General features: G+C 39.6%; 1 protein-coding gene across 1 annotated transcript in view; it reads left to right on the top strand.

Annotated features, from left to right (window-relative positions):
- Positions 1–11,203: 11,203 nt before the first annotated feature.
- LOC132544255 (voltage-dependent calcium channel subunit alpha-2/delta-2-like) overlaps positions 11,204–18,630 on the top strand; it is a 107,606-nt gene continuing 100,179 nt past the window's right edge. The window contains exon 1 of the mRNA XM_060207827.1: positions 11,204–11,310. Within this exon, the coding sequence (XP_060063810.1) occupies positions 11,204–11,310 (107 nt within the window). The remainder of the gene's footprint in view (positions 11,311–18,630) is intronic.

Below are 18,630 nucleotides of genomic sequence, written 5' to 3'. Positions count from 1 at the left end.
CTGGTCAGTAGACATTGTCGTCCGTAACAACGGCTAACTGTACTTACCGAAAGCAGATTAATAGTTCACAGCTTTGTCTGAATGTATAAACAACCGCCTTCATTTCTTTACCGCAGGTCTCTTCTTCTTTACAGTTATTCAAATATCGTTTCGGCCATTTATACCAAGATTCGCTGTTATTACATTTTTCAGTAAAAAAAAGGAAAAAATCTTGTGATACAACACGTATACATTATATGATAAATAAACCACAACGTATAACAATAGGCTATGCGTACTGAGAACGTTTAGCCTAAAAAGCAATGGTTATTAACAACGAGGCACAAGACAACTGAAACTTGATTTGTTTATATAACATAATAATAATGTTTCTCTTTTTTATAAACAGCACAAAAATTGTCATTTGAATTTAATCGTAAATCGACTGACCTTCATTTCCCTGGAAAGAAAGGCTTACGATTACACTTAGACGAAGATTTTTTTTCATAAAGGGAGGTAAATCCAATTGACTTGTATTCTCCTAAAATGAAGCTGTATACTGAGTTGTCGCTCCTGACACTTCCATCTCGCTTCTATCGTACTAGATAACAATCACTATTAAATGAAAACAGAAGTACGTGACAGGAGGAGTTTAATGAACTCGCTTGTAAGATTTCCCTCTCGTCCATTGCCAGTCTATAAGTCAAAGAAAACTCAGTTTCTTTTGTTAAGTAAATAATTATACGTATTTTCAAACCTAACCCCTTCATTAAATTGCATGCTCAACAGAACAGATCGGGGGAAAAAAGCAAAAACAAAAAAACGCACGTGTCCCTGCAAGGTGGTTTTGAAGTTGATACCCTATATTGCATGGCGGAATAGCGAGTGTTGCATTGAAATATGCGTTTTGTATCATTATATATATATATTATATAAAACTGGCGACTATTACAGAACATCAGAAACAACAACAGGACCTGATGCTGATAAAGGGATGCGAGTTAAATACCTAAAAACCAAACAGACGACAACTGTAGTCCAAACATTAAGTAACTAGAAACCAAGCAGACGAAAACTGTAGTCCAAACATTAAGTAACTAGAAACCAAGCAGACGACAACTTTAGTCCAAACATTAAGTAACTAGAAACCAAACAGACGACAACTGTAGTCCAAACATTAAGTAACTAGAAACCAAGCAGACGACAACTGTAGTTCAAACATTAAGTAACTAGAAACCAAACAGACGACAACTGTAGTCCAAACATTAAGTAACTAGAAACCAAACAGACGACAACTGTAGTCCAAACATTAAGTAACTAGAAACTAAGCAGACGACAACTTTAGTCTAAACGTTAAGTAACTAGAAACCAAACAGACGACAACTGTAGTCCAAACATTAAGTAACTAGAAACCAAACAGAAAGTAACAAAATTCGACAACTGTAGTCCAAACATTAAGTAACTAGAAACCAAACAGACGACAACTGTAGTCCAAACATTAAGTAACTAGAAACCAAGCAGACGACAACTGTAGTCCAAACATTAAGTAACCAGAAACCAAGCAGACGACAACTTTAGTCCAAACATTAAGTAATCAGAAACCAAACAGGCGACAACTTTAGTCCAAACATTAAGTAACTAAAATTCAAACAGGCGACAAATGTAGTCCAAACATTAAGTAACTAAAATTCAAATAGGCGACAAATGTAGTCCAAACATAAAGTAACTAAAATTCAAATAGGCGACAAATGTAGTCCAAACATTAAGTAACTAGAGACCAAACAGGCGACAACTGTAGTCCAAACATAAAGTAACTAGAAACCAAACACTCGATAACTTGGGTTCAAAGATCAAATGTTTAGAAACCAAGAACTTGATAACAGTTACTGGTTCCAGTCATTAAGTAACTAGAAAGTTACACTTTTTTTTGCTGTGCACCAAAGACTACTTTAACAAGAAATAAAAAAAACACTATGATTTATTAACATTTATAGATATAACACTCCAAGTTATGAAAATCCGATATCTGAAAAAATGGTAACTAGAAGTCTAACATTAATAAATAAGAATTAATCAACTAGAAGAAGACTAGAGGGTGACGTTTCCATGACTACACGGTCACCTTCCTCAGTGTGGAGCGTACTGGCACTGACGCATGTTGTGTACGAGATGGTAAACAAATTATAGACAAAAATACACCAGATGGTAACAATGTACTTTAGTCAATGCGGCTACATATTTTTAAACATTTGGTCAAAGATGAGCGAGAGTCTGTGGCCCCCCTCGTCCCTATTAAGTACTGACCCGCTGCGGCGTATCCAGGTGGCTTCCTTGACAAACCATCTGAAAAGATTGTTTTCTCTGTCGCTATTTTGGAATTTTTCCAATCAATTATATGATTTTGCTGTGTGGAATGATCTGTAAGTGCAGATTTATTGATCTGGGACTGTGAATGTTTTCACTCTGATCTAGTTAATTTTTTGCCTTCTTGGGATTCGGCGTCATTTTGATGTTCATTGAGTCTGACCCCGAATCTCCTGCCTGTTATTCAGATAAATGATGCGTCGCAATTCTTGCATCTGATTTTGCATATGTAATCTTCGACGTTTTCTTTGGGTGTTTTATCCTTAGGGTAGACTAGGATATTTCGGAATGTCTTGTGAGGTTTCTCGCTATGACCACGGCAAATCCTCTAAATGATCACTGACAGGCCTTTGATGACAACTTTCGTTCTTCCTTTCCTTGGTATTTCGTCATTTAGTCTTTTTGCTTATATCAAATTCTTCTACTGGTTGTGTTATAAGAACTTCCATTCTATTGACATTACCAACCCGAAGAAAATGTTCCAAAATAAGAAATAATCACTCTTCATTAAAAATAGACAATGTAATCAGATAACTATAAAAGTCATTTCAGTTTATACTAATCACTCATGTTGGCCCGAGAGGAGTCTTATTGAGGGAGGAAACCGGAGTACCCGTGGAAAACCCACGTGGCCGGGCAGGTGACCCGTTACCTTTTCACGTCCGTTCCGGGAATCGAACCCCGGACGGCTAGGTGAAAGGTTAAGGTAAGGTTACCACGCGTTATCACTGCGCCACCCGGCCACCCGGCCATCCGACCACCCTTAATGTAACAGAAAAAAACCACTAAATAATTGAAAAAAATATACATGGTAACCAGACATCACGGTAAGTACACCGAACATCGGGTATAACTCAGTAAGAACAGTGGTCACGGTAAGTACACCGAACATCGGGTATAACTAAGTAAGAACAGTCGTCACGGTAAGTACACCGAACATCGGGTATAACTAAGTAAGAACAGTCGTCACGGTAAGTACACCGAACATCGGGTATAACTAAGTAAGAACAGTCGTCACGGTAAGTACACCGAACATCGGGTATAACTCAGTAAGAACAGTGGTCACGGTAAGTACACCGAACATCGGGTATAACTAAGTAAGAACAGACGTCACGGTAAGTACACCGAACATCGGGTATAACTAAGTAAGAACAGTCGTCACGGTAAGTACACCGAACATCGGGTATAACTAAGTAAGAACAGTCGTCACGGTAAGTACACCGAACATCGGGTATAACTAAGTAAGAACAGTCGTCACGGTAAGTACACCGAACATCAGAACTAAGTAAGAACGGTCGTCACGGTAAGTACACCGAACATCGGGTATAACTAAGTAAGAACACTCGTCACGGTAAGTACACCGAACATCAGAACTAAGTAAGAACGGTCGTCACGGTAAGTACACCGAACATCGGGTATAACTAAGTAAGAACAGTCGTCACGGTAAGTACACCGAACATCGGGTATAACTAAGTAAGAACAGTCGTCACGGTAAGTACACCGAACATCGGGTATAACTAAGTAAGAACAGTCGTCACGGTAAGTACACCGAACATCGGGTATAACTAAGTAAGAACACTCGTCACGGTAAGTACACCGAACATCGGGTATAACTAAGTAAGAACAAGTACGTCATCGGTAAGTACACCGAACATCGGGTATAACTAAGTAAGAACAGTCGTCACGGTAAGTACACCGAACATCGGGTATAACTAAGTAAGAACACTCGTCACGGTAAGTACACCGAACATCGGGTATAACTAAGTAAGAACAGTCGTCACGGTAAGTACACCGAACATCGGGTATAACTAAGTAAGAACACTCGTCACGGTAAGTACACCGAACATCGGGTATAACTAAGTAAGAACACTCGTCACGGTAAGTACACCGAACATCGGGTATAACTAAGTAAGAACAGTCGTCACGGTAAGTACACCGAACATCGGGTATAACTAAGTAAGAACAGTCGTCACGGTAAGTACACCGAACATCAGGTATAACTAAGTAAGAACAGTCGTCACGGTAAGTACACCGAACATCGGGTATAACTAAGTAAGAACAGTCGTCACGGTAAGTACACCGAACATCGGGTATAACTAAGTAAGAACAGTCGTCACGGTAAGTACACCGAACATCGGGTATAACTAAGTAAGAACAGTCGTCACGGTAAGTACACCGAACATCGGGTATAACTAAGTAAGAACACGGTCGTCACGGTAAGTACACCGAACATCAGAACTACACCGAACATCGGGTATAACTAAGTCGGTCACGGTAAGTACACCGAACATCAGAACTAAGTAAGAACAGTGGTCACGGTAAGTACACCGAACATCAGGTATAACTAAGTAAGAACAGTGGTCACGGTAAGTACACCGAACATCGGGTATAACTAAGTAAGAACAGTCGTCACGGTAAGTACACCGAACATCGGGTATAACTAAGTAAGAACAGTCGTCACGGTAAGTACACCGAACATCGGGTATAACTAAGTAAGAACAGTCGTCACGGTAAGTACACCGAACATCAGTAAGAACTAAGTAAGAACATCGTGGTCACGGTAAGTACACCGAACATCGGGTATAACTAAGTAAGAACAGTCGTCACGGTAAGTACACCGAACATCGGGTATAACTAAGTAAGAACCGAACATCAGTCGTCACGGTAAGTACACCGAACATCGGGTATAACTAAGTAAGAACAGTCGTCACGGTAAGTACACCGAACATCGGGTATAACTAAGTAAGAACACTCGTCACGGTAAGTACACCGAACATCAGAACTAAGTAAGAACGGTCGTCACGGTAAGTACACCGAACATCGGGTATAACTAAGTAAGAACGGTCGTCACGGTAAGTACACCGAACATCGGGTATAACTAAGTAAGAACGGTCGTCACGGTAAGTACACCGAACATCGGGTATAACTAAGTAAGAACAGACGTCACGGTAAGTACACCGAACATCGGGTATAACTAAGTGAGACGATACCCGGGCAGGAGAGGAGTTACGGAGACGGACATGCCTGTCTATGAAGGTGGGTACACTGAACATCAAGTAATTATAGGTAATGATAACAAGGGAATGTGCTAAAAGTGACATAATGAAACTCAAAGCAATCGATGGCACACATCGAGCAAGGCAGTTTTTTTTACATGGAGGCCGTTAAAAATGTGCAAGGAGATAAAAGACAATGTGGACCAAGGTCAGGCCATAAAACTCCCCCATAGCCCGCATCGTCGTACATTTATGGAAATGGTGTATTGTTGATAATTGTATCAGCTGTTGATACATATTACGGGAACCACGACATAATATTCAAAACAACTTTACTGTGGTAAACATCATAGATTTGAGAAGCAGTCATTGTACAATCAATAAATGGAAAATTCAGACCAGTCGAAACCTAAGGCGAAACTAGTCAATACGTAACCTAAAGCTGAACACGCTTAACCAAATATGGAATGCATGTCAAAGAATGTAATTATTTGAGGAAATTGACGTACATATAGTTAACTGAGTACATATTCAAACTGGTCAAGTAGTGAATATAAAAACACATGGAAAAACTGATTACCAGGTAATCATAGTTACATGCCTTTGTTCTGGTAGTGAAACTGTGTTGGTGGTCTACATATGTGATTATATTGTATATAACTAGTAAAATACAACGTGTATTACTTGTACACTAATTACATACCTGGGTTTCGGCATTGAAACTGGGTCGTGTTTAAACCAATTATATACCTGTGTATTGCATGCGTACTACTTACCTACTTGTGTTTCGGTAAACAAACTAGGTGAGCCGTCGTACAGGTAATAATACCCTGCCACACAGCTACGCAGTCCCTGACAAGCGACCCAGGGAAAGGACGAGGTGTGTCAATATCTATAAACAATCAATCTATTTATCGATAAAAAAAACAATAAGTGAACTTTCTTATTGATATTGATCAATGACTGTTTTGATAGATATTTTGTTCTTATGAATCAATGAGTTATTTATTGAAAAATTCAATAAGTGTAGAGAGGCCATCCGAGGAGTAAAAAGGTCCCCCGTGGTGTAGAACGATGAGTGAGGATAGACAGGACATCCCGTAGAGTAGGGCGATGATTGTGTAGAGAGGATATCCCGTAGAGTAGGGCGATGAGTGTGTAGAGACGACACGCGAGTTGTAGGGCGATGAGTGTGCAGAAAGGACACGCGAGTTGTAGGGCGATGAGTGTGTAGAAAGGACACGCGAGTTGTAGGACGATGAGTGTGTAGAAAGGACACGCGAGTTGTAAGGCGATGAGTGTGTAGAAAGGACACGCGAGTTGTAGGACAATGAGTGTGTAGAGAGGACACGCGAGTTGTAAGGCGATGAGTGTGTAGAAAGGACATACGAGTTGTAGGACGATGAGTGTGTAGAAAGGACACGCGAGTTGTAGGGCGATGAGTGTGTAGAAAGGACACGCGAGTTGTAGGACGATGAGTGTGTAGAAAGGACACGCGAGTTGTAGGGCGATGAGTGTGTAGAAAGGACACGCGAGTTGTAGGGCGATGAGTGTGTGTAGAGAGGACACACGAGTTGTAGGGCAATGAGTGTGTAGAGAGGACACACGAGTTGTAGGGCGATGAGTGTGTAGAAAGGACACGCGAGTTGTAGGTCGATGAGTGTGTAGAAAGGACACGCGAGTTGTAGGGCGATGAGTGTGAAGAAAGGACACGCGAGTTGTAGGGCGATGAGTGTGTGTAGAGAGGACACACGAGTTGTAGGGCGATGAGTGTGTAGAATGGATACGCGAGTTGTAGGGCGATGAGTGTGAAGAAAGGACACGCGAGTTGTAGGTCGATGAGTGTGTAGAAAGGACACGCGAGTTGTAGGACGAAAGGATTGTAGGACGATGAGTGTGTAGAAAGGACACGCGAGTTGTAGGACGATGAGTGTGTAGAAAGGACACGCGAGTTGTAGGACGATGAGTGTGTAGAAAGGACACGCGAGTTGTAGGACAATGAGTGTGTAGAGAGGACACACGAGTTGAAGGGCGATGAGTGTGTGTAGAGAGGACACACGAGTTGTAGGGCGATGAGTGTGTAGAAAGGACACGCGAGTTGTAGGTCGATGAGTGTGTAGAAAGGACACGCGAGTTGTAGGTCGATGAGTGTGTAGAAAGGACACGCGAGTTGTAGGGCGATGAGTGTGTGTAGAGAGGACACACGAGTTGTAGGGCGATGAGTGTGTAGAATGGATACGCGAGTTGTAGGGCGATGAGTGTGAAGAAAGGACACGCGAGTTGTAGGTCGATGAGTGTGTAGAAAGGACACGCGAGTTGTAAGGGGATGAGTGTGTAGAAAGGACACGCGATTTGTAGGACAATGGGTGTGTAGAGAGGACACACGAGTTGTAAGGCGATGAGTGTGTAGAAAGGACATACGAGTTGTAGGACGATGAGTGTGTAGAAAGGACACGCGAGTTGTAGGACGATGAGTGTGTAGAGAGGACACACGAGTTGTAAGGAGATGAGTGTGTAGAAAGGACACGCGAGTTGTAGGACGATGAGTGTGTAGAGAGGACACACGAGTTGTAAGGCGGTGAGTGTGTAGAAAGGACACGCGAGTTGTAGGACGATGAGTGTGAAGAGAGGACACACGAGTTGTAAGGCGATGAGTGTGTAGAAAGGACATACAAGTTGTAGGGCAATGATTGTGTAGAGAGGACACACGAGTTGTAGGGCGATGAGTGTGTAGAGAGGACACACGGGTTGTAGGATGATGAGTGTGTGAAGGGAGGACACAAAGGGTGTAGGACGATAGGTGAGTGTAGGGAGGATACATGGGGTGAAGGACGATAGGTGAGTGTAGGTAGGACACATGGGGTGTAGGACGATAGGTGAATGTAGGGAGGACAGATGGGGTTTAGGACGATAGGTGAGTGTAGGGAGGACACATGGGGTGTAGGACGATAGGTGAGTGTAGGGAGGACATATCGTGGTATTGGACGATGGTTGAATGTAGAGAGGACACATGGGGTGTAGGACGATAGGTGAGTGTAAGGAGGACACATCGTGGTGTAGGACAATACGCGAATGTAGGGAGGACACATGGGGTGTAGGACGATAGGTGAGTGTAGGGAGGATACATGGGGTGTAGGACGATAGGCAAATGTAGGAAGGACACATGGGGTGTAGGACGATAGGTGAGTGTAGGGAGGATACATGGGGTGTAGGACGATAAGCGAATGTAGGGAGGACACATGGGGTATAGGACGATAAGTGAGTGTAGGGAGGACACATGGGGTATAGGACGATAGGTGAGTGTAGGGAGGACACATGGGGTATAGGACGATAGGTGAGTGTGTAGGGAGGACACATGGGGTATAGGACGATAGGTGAGTGTGGGGAGGAGACATGGGGTGTAGGGCGATGAGTATAGAGAAGATATATCGTGGTGTAGGACGATAGGTGAGTGTAGGGAGGACACATGGGATGTAGGACGATAGGTGAGTGTAGGGAGGACACATGGGTTGTAGGACGATAGGTGAGTGTAGGGATGACACATAGGGTTTTGGACGATAGGTGAGTCTAGGGAGGACACATGGGGTGTAGGACGATAGGTGAGTTTAGGGAGGACACATGGGATGTAGGACGATAGGTGTGTAGGGAGGACAGATGGAGTGTTGGACGATAAGTGAGTGTAGGGAGGACAGATGGGGTTTAGGACGATAGGTGAGTGTAGGGAGGACACATGGGGTATAGGACGATAGGTGAGTGTAGGGAGGACACATGGGGTATAGGACGATAGGTGAGTGTGGGGAGGAGACATGGGGTGTAGGGCGATGAGTATAGAGAAGATATATCGTGGTGTAGGACGATAGGTGAGTGTAGGGAGGACACATGGGGTGTAGGACGATAGGTGAGTGTAGGGAGGACACATGGGTTGTAGGACGATAGGTGAGTGTAGGGATGACACATAGGGTTTTGGACGATAGGTGAGTCTAGGGAGGACACATGGGGTGTAGGACGATAGGTGAGTTTAGGGAGGACACATGGGATGTAGGACGATAGTTGTGTAGGGAGGACAGATGGAGTGTTGGACGATAGGTGAGTGTAGGGAAGACACATGGGGTGTAGGACGATACGCGAATGTAGGGAGGACACATGGGGTGTAGGACGATAGGTGAGTGTAGGGAGGATACATGGGGTGTAGGACGATAGGCAAATGTAGGAAGGACACATGGGGTGTAGGACGATAGGTGAGTGTAGGGAGGATACATGGGGTGTAGGACGATAAGCGAATGTAGGGAGGACACATGGGGTATAGGACGATAAGTGAGTGTAGGGAGGACACATGGGGTATAGGACGATAGGTGAGTGTAGGGAGGACACATGGGGTATAGGACGATAGGTGAGTGTAGGGAGGACACATGGGGTATAGGACGATAGGTGAGTGTGGGGAGGAGACATGGGGTGTAGGGCGATGAGTATAGAGAAGATATATCGTGGTGTAGGACGATAGGTGAGTGTAGGGAGGACACATGGGGTGTAGGACGATAGGTGAGTGTAGGGAGGACACATGGGTTGTAGGACGATAGGTGAGTGTAGGGATGACACATAGGGTTTTGGACGATAGGTGAGTCTAGGGAGGACACATGGGGTGTAGGACGATAGGTGAGTTTAGGGAGGACACATGGGATGTAGGACGATAGGTGTGTAGGGAGGACAGATGGAGTGTTGGACGATAAGTGAGTGTAGGGAGGACAGATGGGGTTTAGGACGATAGGTGAGTGTAGGGAGGACACATGGGGTATAGGACGATAGGTGAGTGTAGGGAGGACACATGGGGTATAGGACGATAGGTGAGTGTGGGGAGGAGACATGGGGTGTAGGGCGATGAGTATAGAGAAGATATATCGTGGTGTAGGACGATAGGTGAGTGTAGGGAGGACACATGGGGTGTAGGACGATAGGTGAGTGTAGGGAGGACACATTGGTTGTAGGACGATAGGTGAGTGTAGGGATGACACATAGGGTTTTGGACGATAGGTGAGTCTAGGGAGGACACATGGGGTGTAGGACGATAGGTGAGTTTAGGGAGGACACATGGGATGTAGGACGATAGGTGTGTAGGGAGGACAGATGGAGTGTTGGACGATAGGTGAGTGTAGGGAAGACACATGGGGTGTAGGACGATAGGCGAGTGTAGGGAGGACACATGGGGTGTAGGACGATAGGCGAGTGTAGGGAGGACACATGGGGTGTAGGACGATAGGCGAGTGTAGGGAGGAGACATAGGGTTTAGGACGATAGGTCAGTTTAGGTAGGACACATGGGGTGTAGGACGATAGGTGAGTGTACGGAGGAGACCTGGGGTGTAGGACAATAGGTGAGTGTAGGTAGGACACATGGGATGTAGGACGTTGTGAGAGTATAGAAATGACATCCGGGGTTACTGTTCTCTTTATTTCAATTCAGTGTATATGTAACGGCGCGTATTGTCAATGGGGTTCAATCCTTTGCCACAGGGAAAATGTATAAAAGAAGTGAATGATCTCTCTAGATATAGACCTATCATTGAATTCTTGGACTCAGAAAGAATTTATGCTGAAAGGCTGGGCCGGCTATACTTAATAGAATGAGTATAGGTATTGGAGAGATATATAATAAAACATGAGGCTAAATCAGTGAGCAGCAGCTAGCGATGTGGAGATCGTGAGAGGATTCTGTCAATATTCTGTACACTTGGGTATATTTCGTAAGATCATATTCCGAAGCTATCAGAAGCTGTGATACACACCACGTTCACACTCACATCACTTTCACTGGAGTGATTATTGCCGAAAGGGGAAATAAGAGTGAAAACGAGGCTGTAGGTATTCAACATGGCGACCATGACATATAGACAACTGTGCTTGGAGCTATTTTTACTAGTTTTCGTCGTCTGTATAATACAACCTGGCAATTTTGAGACTCTTCCAGAGTTAAGTGTGTAAGTATAATATAATAGTTACTTTATAGCTAATATAGTCCTATTTTTATCGTCTAAACATCGCTTTGTCAGCCGCTGGACCTCACCTCGATACCCGATCCTGCCTGTGGACGGTTCTCGTTTGTAAACAGTCGTCATCGGCCACAACATTGTGTCCACTAATAAAAAGAATGTGCTCATTTTAAACTAGGTATGTTATCTCGTGAAATAATTTTCATGTCACTACGCCAAACGTAAACAACATTCGGAATACAGAATTCGATCTGTCACTTGAGATGTCCTATATGTTCATGTGTAGCTTTCTGTCAGTGCAGGAGAAGGTGTTTGGATTTGAGGTATCGGTATTGGAAAAGCTTTGGTATGTATCATAATTTGGACATACTAATTGATAGTTCTGTAAATAAAAACAGTAACTTACAATTCAACAACTCAGTAATACATTAATTACATTTAACTAGCTATACTCTGTAATAGGAAGGAGTGAAAAGAACACCCTACACAGCTTGGGTTCAAACTAGCGTTAGTTTGGTATCTAGCCGGACACTCTACCGCTCAATTAAAGGGAAATTCCCACAAACTGAGGCTAGTAAGTTTACATGAACCCTCAACTTCTACATCAGTATTTCTGCAAGGTGTATCATGACAATTTCATCCACTTAAGTTTAATTCACTGTAGAGCATCCAGTGTATATGACTCTTAGATTCCATGGGCTGTGTAAATGATTGATGATATTGAGTTTAAGATAATTTCATGTTGTCAAAATGAAGTATATACTTACAAACACTATGATGCTGCTTTGAGGGGGTAACTATTGTTTTCCTGGTCTTTGTTTGAGGAAAGTTAAAGGGGAAAATTGCCTTGCCATTCAAATAGAAAAAATGATGTATCCTACTGATATCACTCTTTTTTTCATGCACTGCTGAAAATATGTCCAAACTTCTTAAGATAATGGTATGAAGGTCAAACTTGAAATGTATTATACACATAATAAGAGAGTGTTAAATTAGGGATTATGACTTCCGAAATACATTTCATCAGGTGGCCTACACGTATTTATTTCAAAAATTAGGAATAGCTATATATGTTAATGCAGATGATCTGCACAGCAGCCTTATTCCCATGACTTTGCTTCAGGAGATTCAGATGGTTATAGAATTGGCATGATATCTGCCCAGAGCTTTTCAGATCCCTTGTTCTAACGCAAACATTAGACACCCAACATAATTCAGGTTATAACCTTGGAGAGTAGAAAAGTAGAAACACTGTCATATCTAGATCTTTCAGTTAGATGTACTATTAAGAATTTCAAACATCTGTTATCTAACATAAAAAAGATGTTTTTCAAAACAATATTAATTGATCCATCATGGCAATATTGCCATTCAAGCAAAGTCCAGCAAGCTGATCAGAGCAATTGGCCATTTTCAGTTATGTTAGGCCAATGTCAAAAATAAGGTGCACTAGTATTCTATATAAGATTGATAGAAAATAGAAACATAGAGGGTTCGGTTTATAGGGGCTCACTGGGCCCAGGCAAGGGTTATCCCTGTTTTTAATGTAGAGAAACCCTCGTTATCACAAGTGATGTTGTATACCTGTTACTCACTGACAGATGATGTGTCACAATTCATAAACAGCTGATTGATGGTGTGTTCATTGATTTTATGAAATCATTAATATATGTATATGTTGATTGACCATATCATGTAAAAAAGAAAAAAGGAAAAATTGAACATATATTTGACATACATTTAGTTATATATAGTCTTTCAAAAAGTACACTTGGTGATTTCTTGATGAAACGAGATGTCTGGGCAGTTTTCGGAAGACCTTCATTGGTAGGTTTATATATAATTATATTGTCTATGTGAATCATGTCTTGGAAGTAATACTGATAGACAGCTGGAAATCCTAGACATTATCATAGTAACAAATTGTCTAATTACACAAAATGAAGACAAAGCACAGGTGAAAAATTGTCTTACTTTGTCAGTGCTGTTACAATGTCCAAAATATCATTAGATGAACACAATGCATATCTACAGAAATATTATTGATCCGAAGGTTGCAGATTTGGATTTACTTGTCGTAATTGTACCCCAAGTGGTATGATATATTTAACATATATTTAGAAAGTTAAAATTTGTAGTTTCTGCTATATATATTGAAAAAAATAACAAAACAAATTGTTTAGCATCTGAAGATTTCATATGAAACTGCTTAGGCTTTACTCATCAGAAGTGTTTCTGATTTTATTATTTTTCTATAATTAAAAAGATAAAATCAACACAGTATTTTGCTAACATTTTCAGTCATCACTAGTATACATAGTGGCCATGAAAAAATATTTACACAAGCAGCCTTTGATGTTAGGAGCTGACAGAAATGTAGTGTATTACATTCCATTTACTTAATTTTAAAGCAATACAAAATGAAAACAAATATATCAAAAATTCCTCAAATTAAATTAGGATATAGCATATACATGTTTTAGAATTGTTGACAGGTATGATGAATTGAAACTGAAATTTTACATAAACATCATTCTTATAGTGAAACTTGTCACAATACATATTATAATTATTTTATTTTATCATCTTTTACAGAAAAGGAAAATATTGCTGTATCTCTGGTTGCTACAATTAATACATGAGATAGTATATATGTTGTATCTATTGTCATTATACAGTGATCTCCAATGTCAGATAAAAAGGCTCAATTCATACACCAATAGACCACATTGTCTTCCTCAATTAAAAATGTTTTGCAATCCTGAACAGTGTAAGATTTAAAACATACTGGTACAATATCATTGCATGCTGTGGACTCATACTTTTCATTTAAGATTCACTGAAATTTTGAGAGTCTACTATATATCTTAGCAATGAGGCTCATTGAAATTTTATAAATTGTAGCAAAAAATCCTACAAAATTTACTGAATTGATTAGTCATTTCAGCTACCTTGTAATATCATTTCACAAGACTAAGGGACACCATAGATATATGACATCATAAGAGTATCATTTAAAGCTTGTCATATCTATGATACTGACATATTATATGACAAAACATCAAAGTTATGTGATAAGCAATTTTTGTGGAATATTTCTTATGAAAACTGTGATTTAACATTTGATGATCATGTTGATCATCTGCTAATCTCAGGGGTAGCCCTGGAAAATTACCAAATTTAGTCATTTTCCCAGATTTGGTACATCTCCTGAATTGGGGAGATATTTATCCTTGATCTCAGTTTCTCAAGTCATGAAAAAAGTTGTTTATTTACAGTGTTTTTATCCGTGTATTCAACATTACATTGTGTAACGCTGTGCATCAAACGTTTACATGATTGATTAATGTAACTTCAGAATGCCTCTAATAGATGTGTGACAACAATATTGTTTACAAATTTGTGGCAATGGAAATTCCTTTTTTCCTTTGGAAGGTAATACTTATTTTTCTCAAATAAAACTATGTGAGTTCACATGATCTTGATCAGTGTTAGTATGTCTATACCACAGAGGAAATGTTCCATTTTGGGACCTGCTGGTGACACAAAAAATGGCAATTTATTAGCAGATTAAGAACAAAACGGACAAATGAGAAGAGATTTGAATGTATTTTGGCTAGTATCATTGGACCTGAACATGCTTTTTAGTTCATCTGACACTGTCGGCTGTGCATAAACTTTCCATTCAAATGACTTCTTCTCAATAATCGAAAATGCCCAGGGTGTGGATATTGGGCCTGTAACATGAATGGATGAACGACTACCAAATTTGTTATATTTAATGACCTTGACCAACTTTCATGGTCACTGGGGTCAAATATGTTGAAATGCATAAGCAACTTCTTCTCAATAACCTAAAGGCCAAAGGTCTTGTTACTGGGCCTGTCCGTAGCATGCTTGGATGAAGGACTACCGGAATTGTGCAAATAATTTACCTTGACCTATTTTCAACGTTAGGGTCTCAAATATCTCAAAATCTTTAAATAACTTATTTTCAATAATCAAAACACCCAGGGTGTTCATATTGGCCCTGTAGCATCCTGTGATGAAGGGTCACCAATTTTGTTAATATGGATGACCTTGATCCATTTTCAATGTGATAGGGGACAAATGTGTAAAAACCTTTTAATGACTTTTTCTCAATTACCAAAAGGCCCAGACAGTGCTGATATTTGACCTTTAGCATGGATGGATGAAGGGCTACTAATTTTGATCATATATCGACCTTGTCAATTTTTCAAGGTAACAGGTATTGAATATGTCTAAATCTTCCAACAATATTTCTCAATAACCAAAAGGCCTAGGGTGCTGATATTTGGCCTGTGGCATGCTGAAATGACGGGTTACCAATTTTGTTCATGTGATTGACCTTTTTTCTTTTTAAAGGTCAAAGGGGTCAAATGAGTTAAAATCTTCAAACAAAGTCTGGCAATATGAAGATCGAAGCCTGTTGATATTGGTTATTTTACATTAGCGGATGAAGGGCTACCAATTTATTCAAATAAGTGACCTTGAATTTAATTAAAGATCCTTTCGGTCAAATGGGTTGAGATCTTAAAATTTCTTTTTCAAAAAGCAATATGTCTGGAGTAATTGCATTTGTGTTGTGTATGTTTAAAGAATATGATTTCAAGTCTGCAGAAAATGTCAATTTGAACCAGCAATGTCCTCAAAGCTTCAGAGTAGTTGAGCAATTTGTTTTAGGCCTTTTTTTCATATATAGGTCTTTATAATCAGATTACTGTTAAGGCCCATGGGCCTCTTGTTGCAAATGATGTTTTTGCAACATTTCTGTTTCTGTCTGGGGGTCTAAATGATTTTTAAAGTCATTGTATGTCTGAAAAACACAAGCAAGGTAAAAGTGCTGTTAAGACATTAAAAAGCTATGTGAAAACTTTAAACACGTTAAAAAAGCACAAACTCATATTTGTTTAGAAATTGGACATGATACAACATGTTCATTATTATGTACAAAACAAAAAATGATGACTGAATGCACTGACTTCTGTCCATCTGAGGATGTTTTGGCTGCTATGACGAGAGAAGCCTCTTTGTACAATGCAGAACACAAATCGTTGTTGTATCAAAACAATTCAGTTTGACTAGGCAAGCATGAATAAGTTACTTGAATAAAAGACCAAATCACTGTTTTTATTTATTTTCATGGCACCAAATTGAATACCAGTTTTTTATCCAGAAAGAGAAAAATGCCACAAAACATGTCACATATTTATTCCTTGATTTGTGATCAGGGAGATCTCTCTGATTGGAGGTTTCAGGGAATGACACCTATGGTTGATCAGTATACTTCAATAATGATGGACGGATAATAAAATATTAATCAAGGAAACAAAACCATAATTTATCAACGGAAAATTGCAATGATGATTAATTGTTAGAGTCAAAGAGATTAATGGTGTAAGAAATGTACAGTTTCCTTGTGATTCCTTTAGGGGTACAACTGGCAGCCATGATGGGCTTTTAACAGGAAACTTACTAGTGTTGATATTGATATGGAAAGTATCAATGTAGAGGTTTACACTAAACATTGTGTTTAAACTGCAGTGAAAGGTCAGAGTCATGGTGGATCTATTTGTATGGTTTTTTGGAGCTGCTATTTTTACTATATCTTGTATTAAAAAAGTAGGTCATTTCCATACATTCAAGTACAGTCACATGGAATCAACCAATCACAACACAGATAGGTTATATAACACATGTATATTGAAGCAAATTTATGTAACAGATGGATAAAATGGCAGGACAGCAGTCATATGATAAACTGTTATAGGTATATTAGTTTTGATGTTTTACAACATTAAAAATGTCCATACCAGGATATAGTCAGATAATATAGATAATTATTGGAAAAATCGGGAGATAAAATTTAATTACTTACCCAGTTATAAATCAGTCACTGGAGGTATAACCTAATATACTATGTATTTTATACTGCATACCAGTAATGATATGGATATAGAAGCAATTAAATGCCTGTGTTCATAAAATATCCTATTGTATAATTATGTGGTATATAGTTACTGATGTACAAGTTTACACAGAAATAGCTCTATCATCCACACCAAAAGCTTAGCAAAATTAAGAAAAAATTATAAAGTACATGTGTTTAACAAGGTATGCTTCTTTTAGGCTGGGCTGGCATATTTTGTAATTTTGAATTGGGATAAGATATATTTGTATTGCTCTACAGCTCTCACATTCTTTCTAAAAATATCAACAACAAATTGTATTAACCGTTCACAAATGTCAGGACTCTGATCAGCCAGAGTATCTATGCTGTACCCTTTTATCACAAAGGCTTAAGCCATTTATATGTATGCTTAAAACAACTCTGTTCCATTTTGAAGTGCTTTAAAAAAATTCTACTGTAGAAAATTATTTTGAACTGTGGTTTTCTGGGCAATGAAATTCTTTGTTCTACCAAGCTTGATACAAGTTTACACACAGTGAAAATGTCACTCTTAGTTTACCATTAAATCTATAATTGTGGACACTCATCAATCCAGATATGTGATATCATGTGAAAAATTCTAAATGCAAAAATGTAGGATTTTCTATTTGGTATGTGAATTTATGAAAGCCTAAAAAATTAATTTTAGCAAGCTTTTGTTTGGCTAAAATGAAAAAAAATTGTGATAAGTTTAATAAATCACACATCAAATTGAAACAAATTTAATATCTTTTTTATTACAGGGTCGATTTTTCAAGCAAATATGGTAGAAAATTGACACTTTTATGTCTAACATGATATAATTGTCTGCTTGATGTCTACAGTCTCCATTGTTACATCATAATGTCATCCTTGCATGATTGTGTGACGACACTAAACGGTGTAATATGAAACTGGTATATTCACTGAATAACAAGGCAATCGTGATAAAAATCAATATTCAACTGTATATTTTACCGGTAACACCTGTTGTTGTATTCTAGATGATAACATAGTGATAACAGCTATATAGTTAAATTGTCAGTGTGTTAGTATTGAAGTTGATATGATGCACAAAATTCAACAATGCAGGTTATTATAAGGAGGACAAATTACCACTATGACAGTGCAGACTGGTTCGTTTTCTGATAAACACAAACTGCTGCTGGTAGGGGGCATCGAAATCTCACACCTCAGATTTCCACCAGAGTTTACACAAGACAATGTTTGACCGACTAAGCTTTTGTGATCCTCTACATCAACTGTACTAGGTTTCTGATAAACACAAACTGCTGCTGGTAGGGAGCATCAAAATCTCACACCTCAGATTTCCACCTGAGTTTACACAAGACAATATT

Source organism: Ylistrum balloti, unplaced genomic scaffold (assembly GCF_031769215.1).
Source record: "Ylistrum balloti isolate Yb309-2 unplaced genomic scaffold, AGI_CSIRO_Ybal_v1 Utg369788, whole genome shotgun sequence".
NCBI classification, from domain to species: domain Eukaryota; kingdom Metazoa; phylum Mollusca; class Bivalvia; order Pectinida; family Pectinidae; genus Ylistrum; species Ylistrum balloti.
Note: the sequence above shows the minus strand (reverse complement) of the source record. Positions and strands in the feature narration are given on the sequence as shown.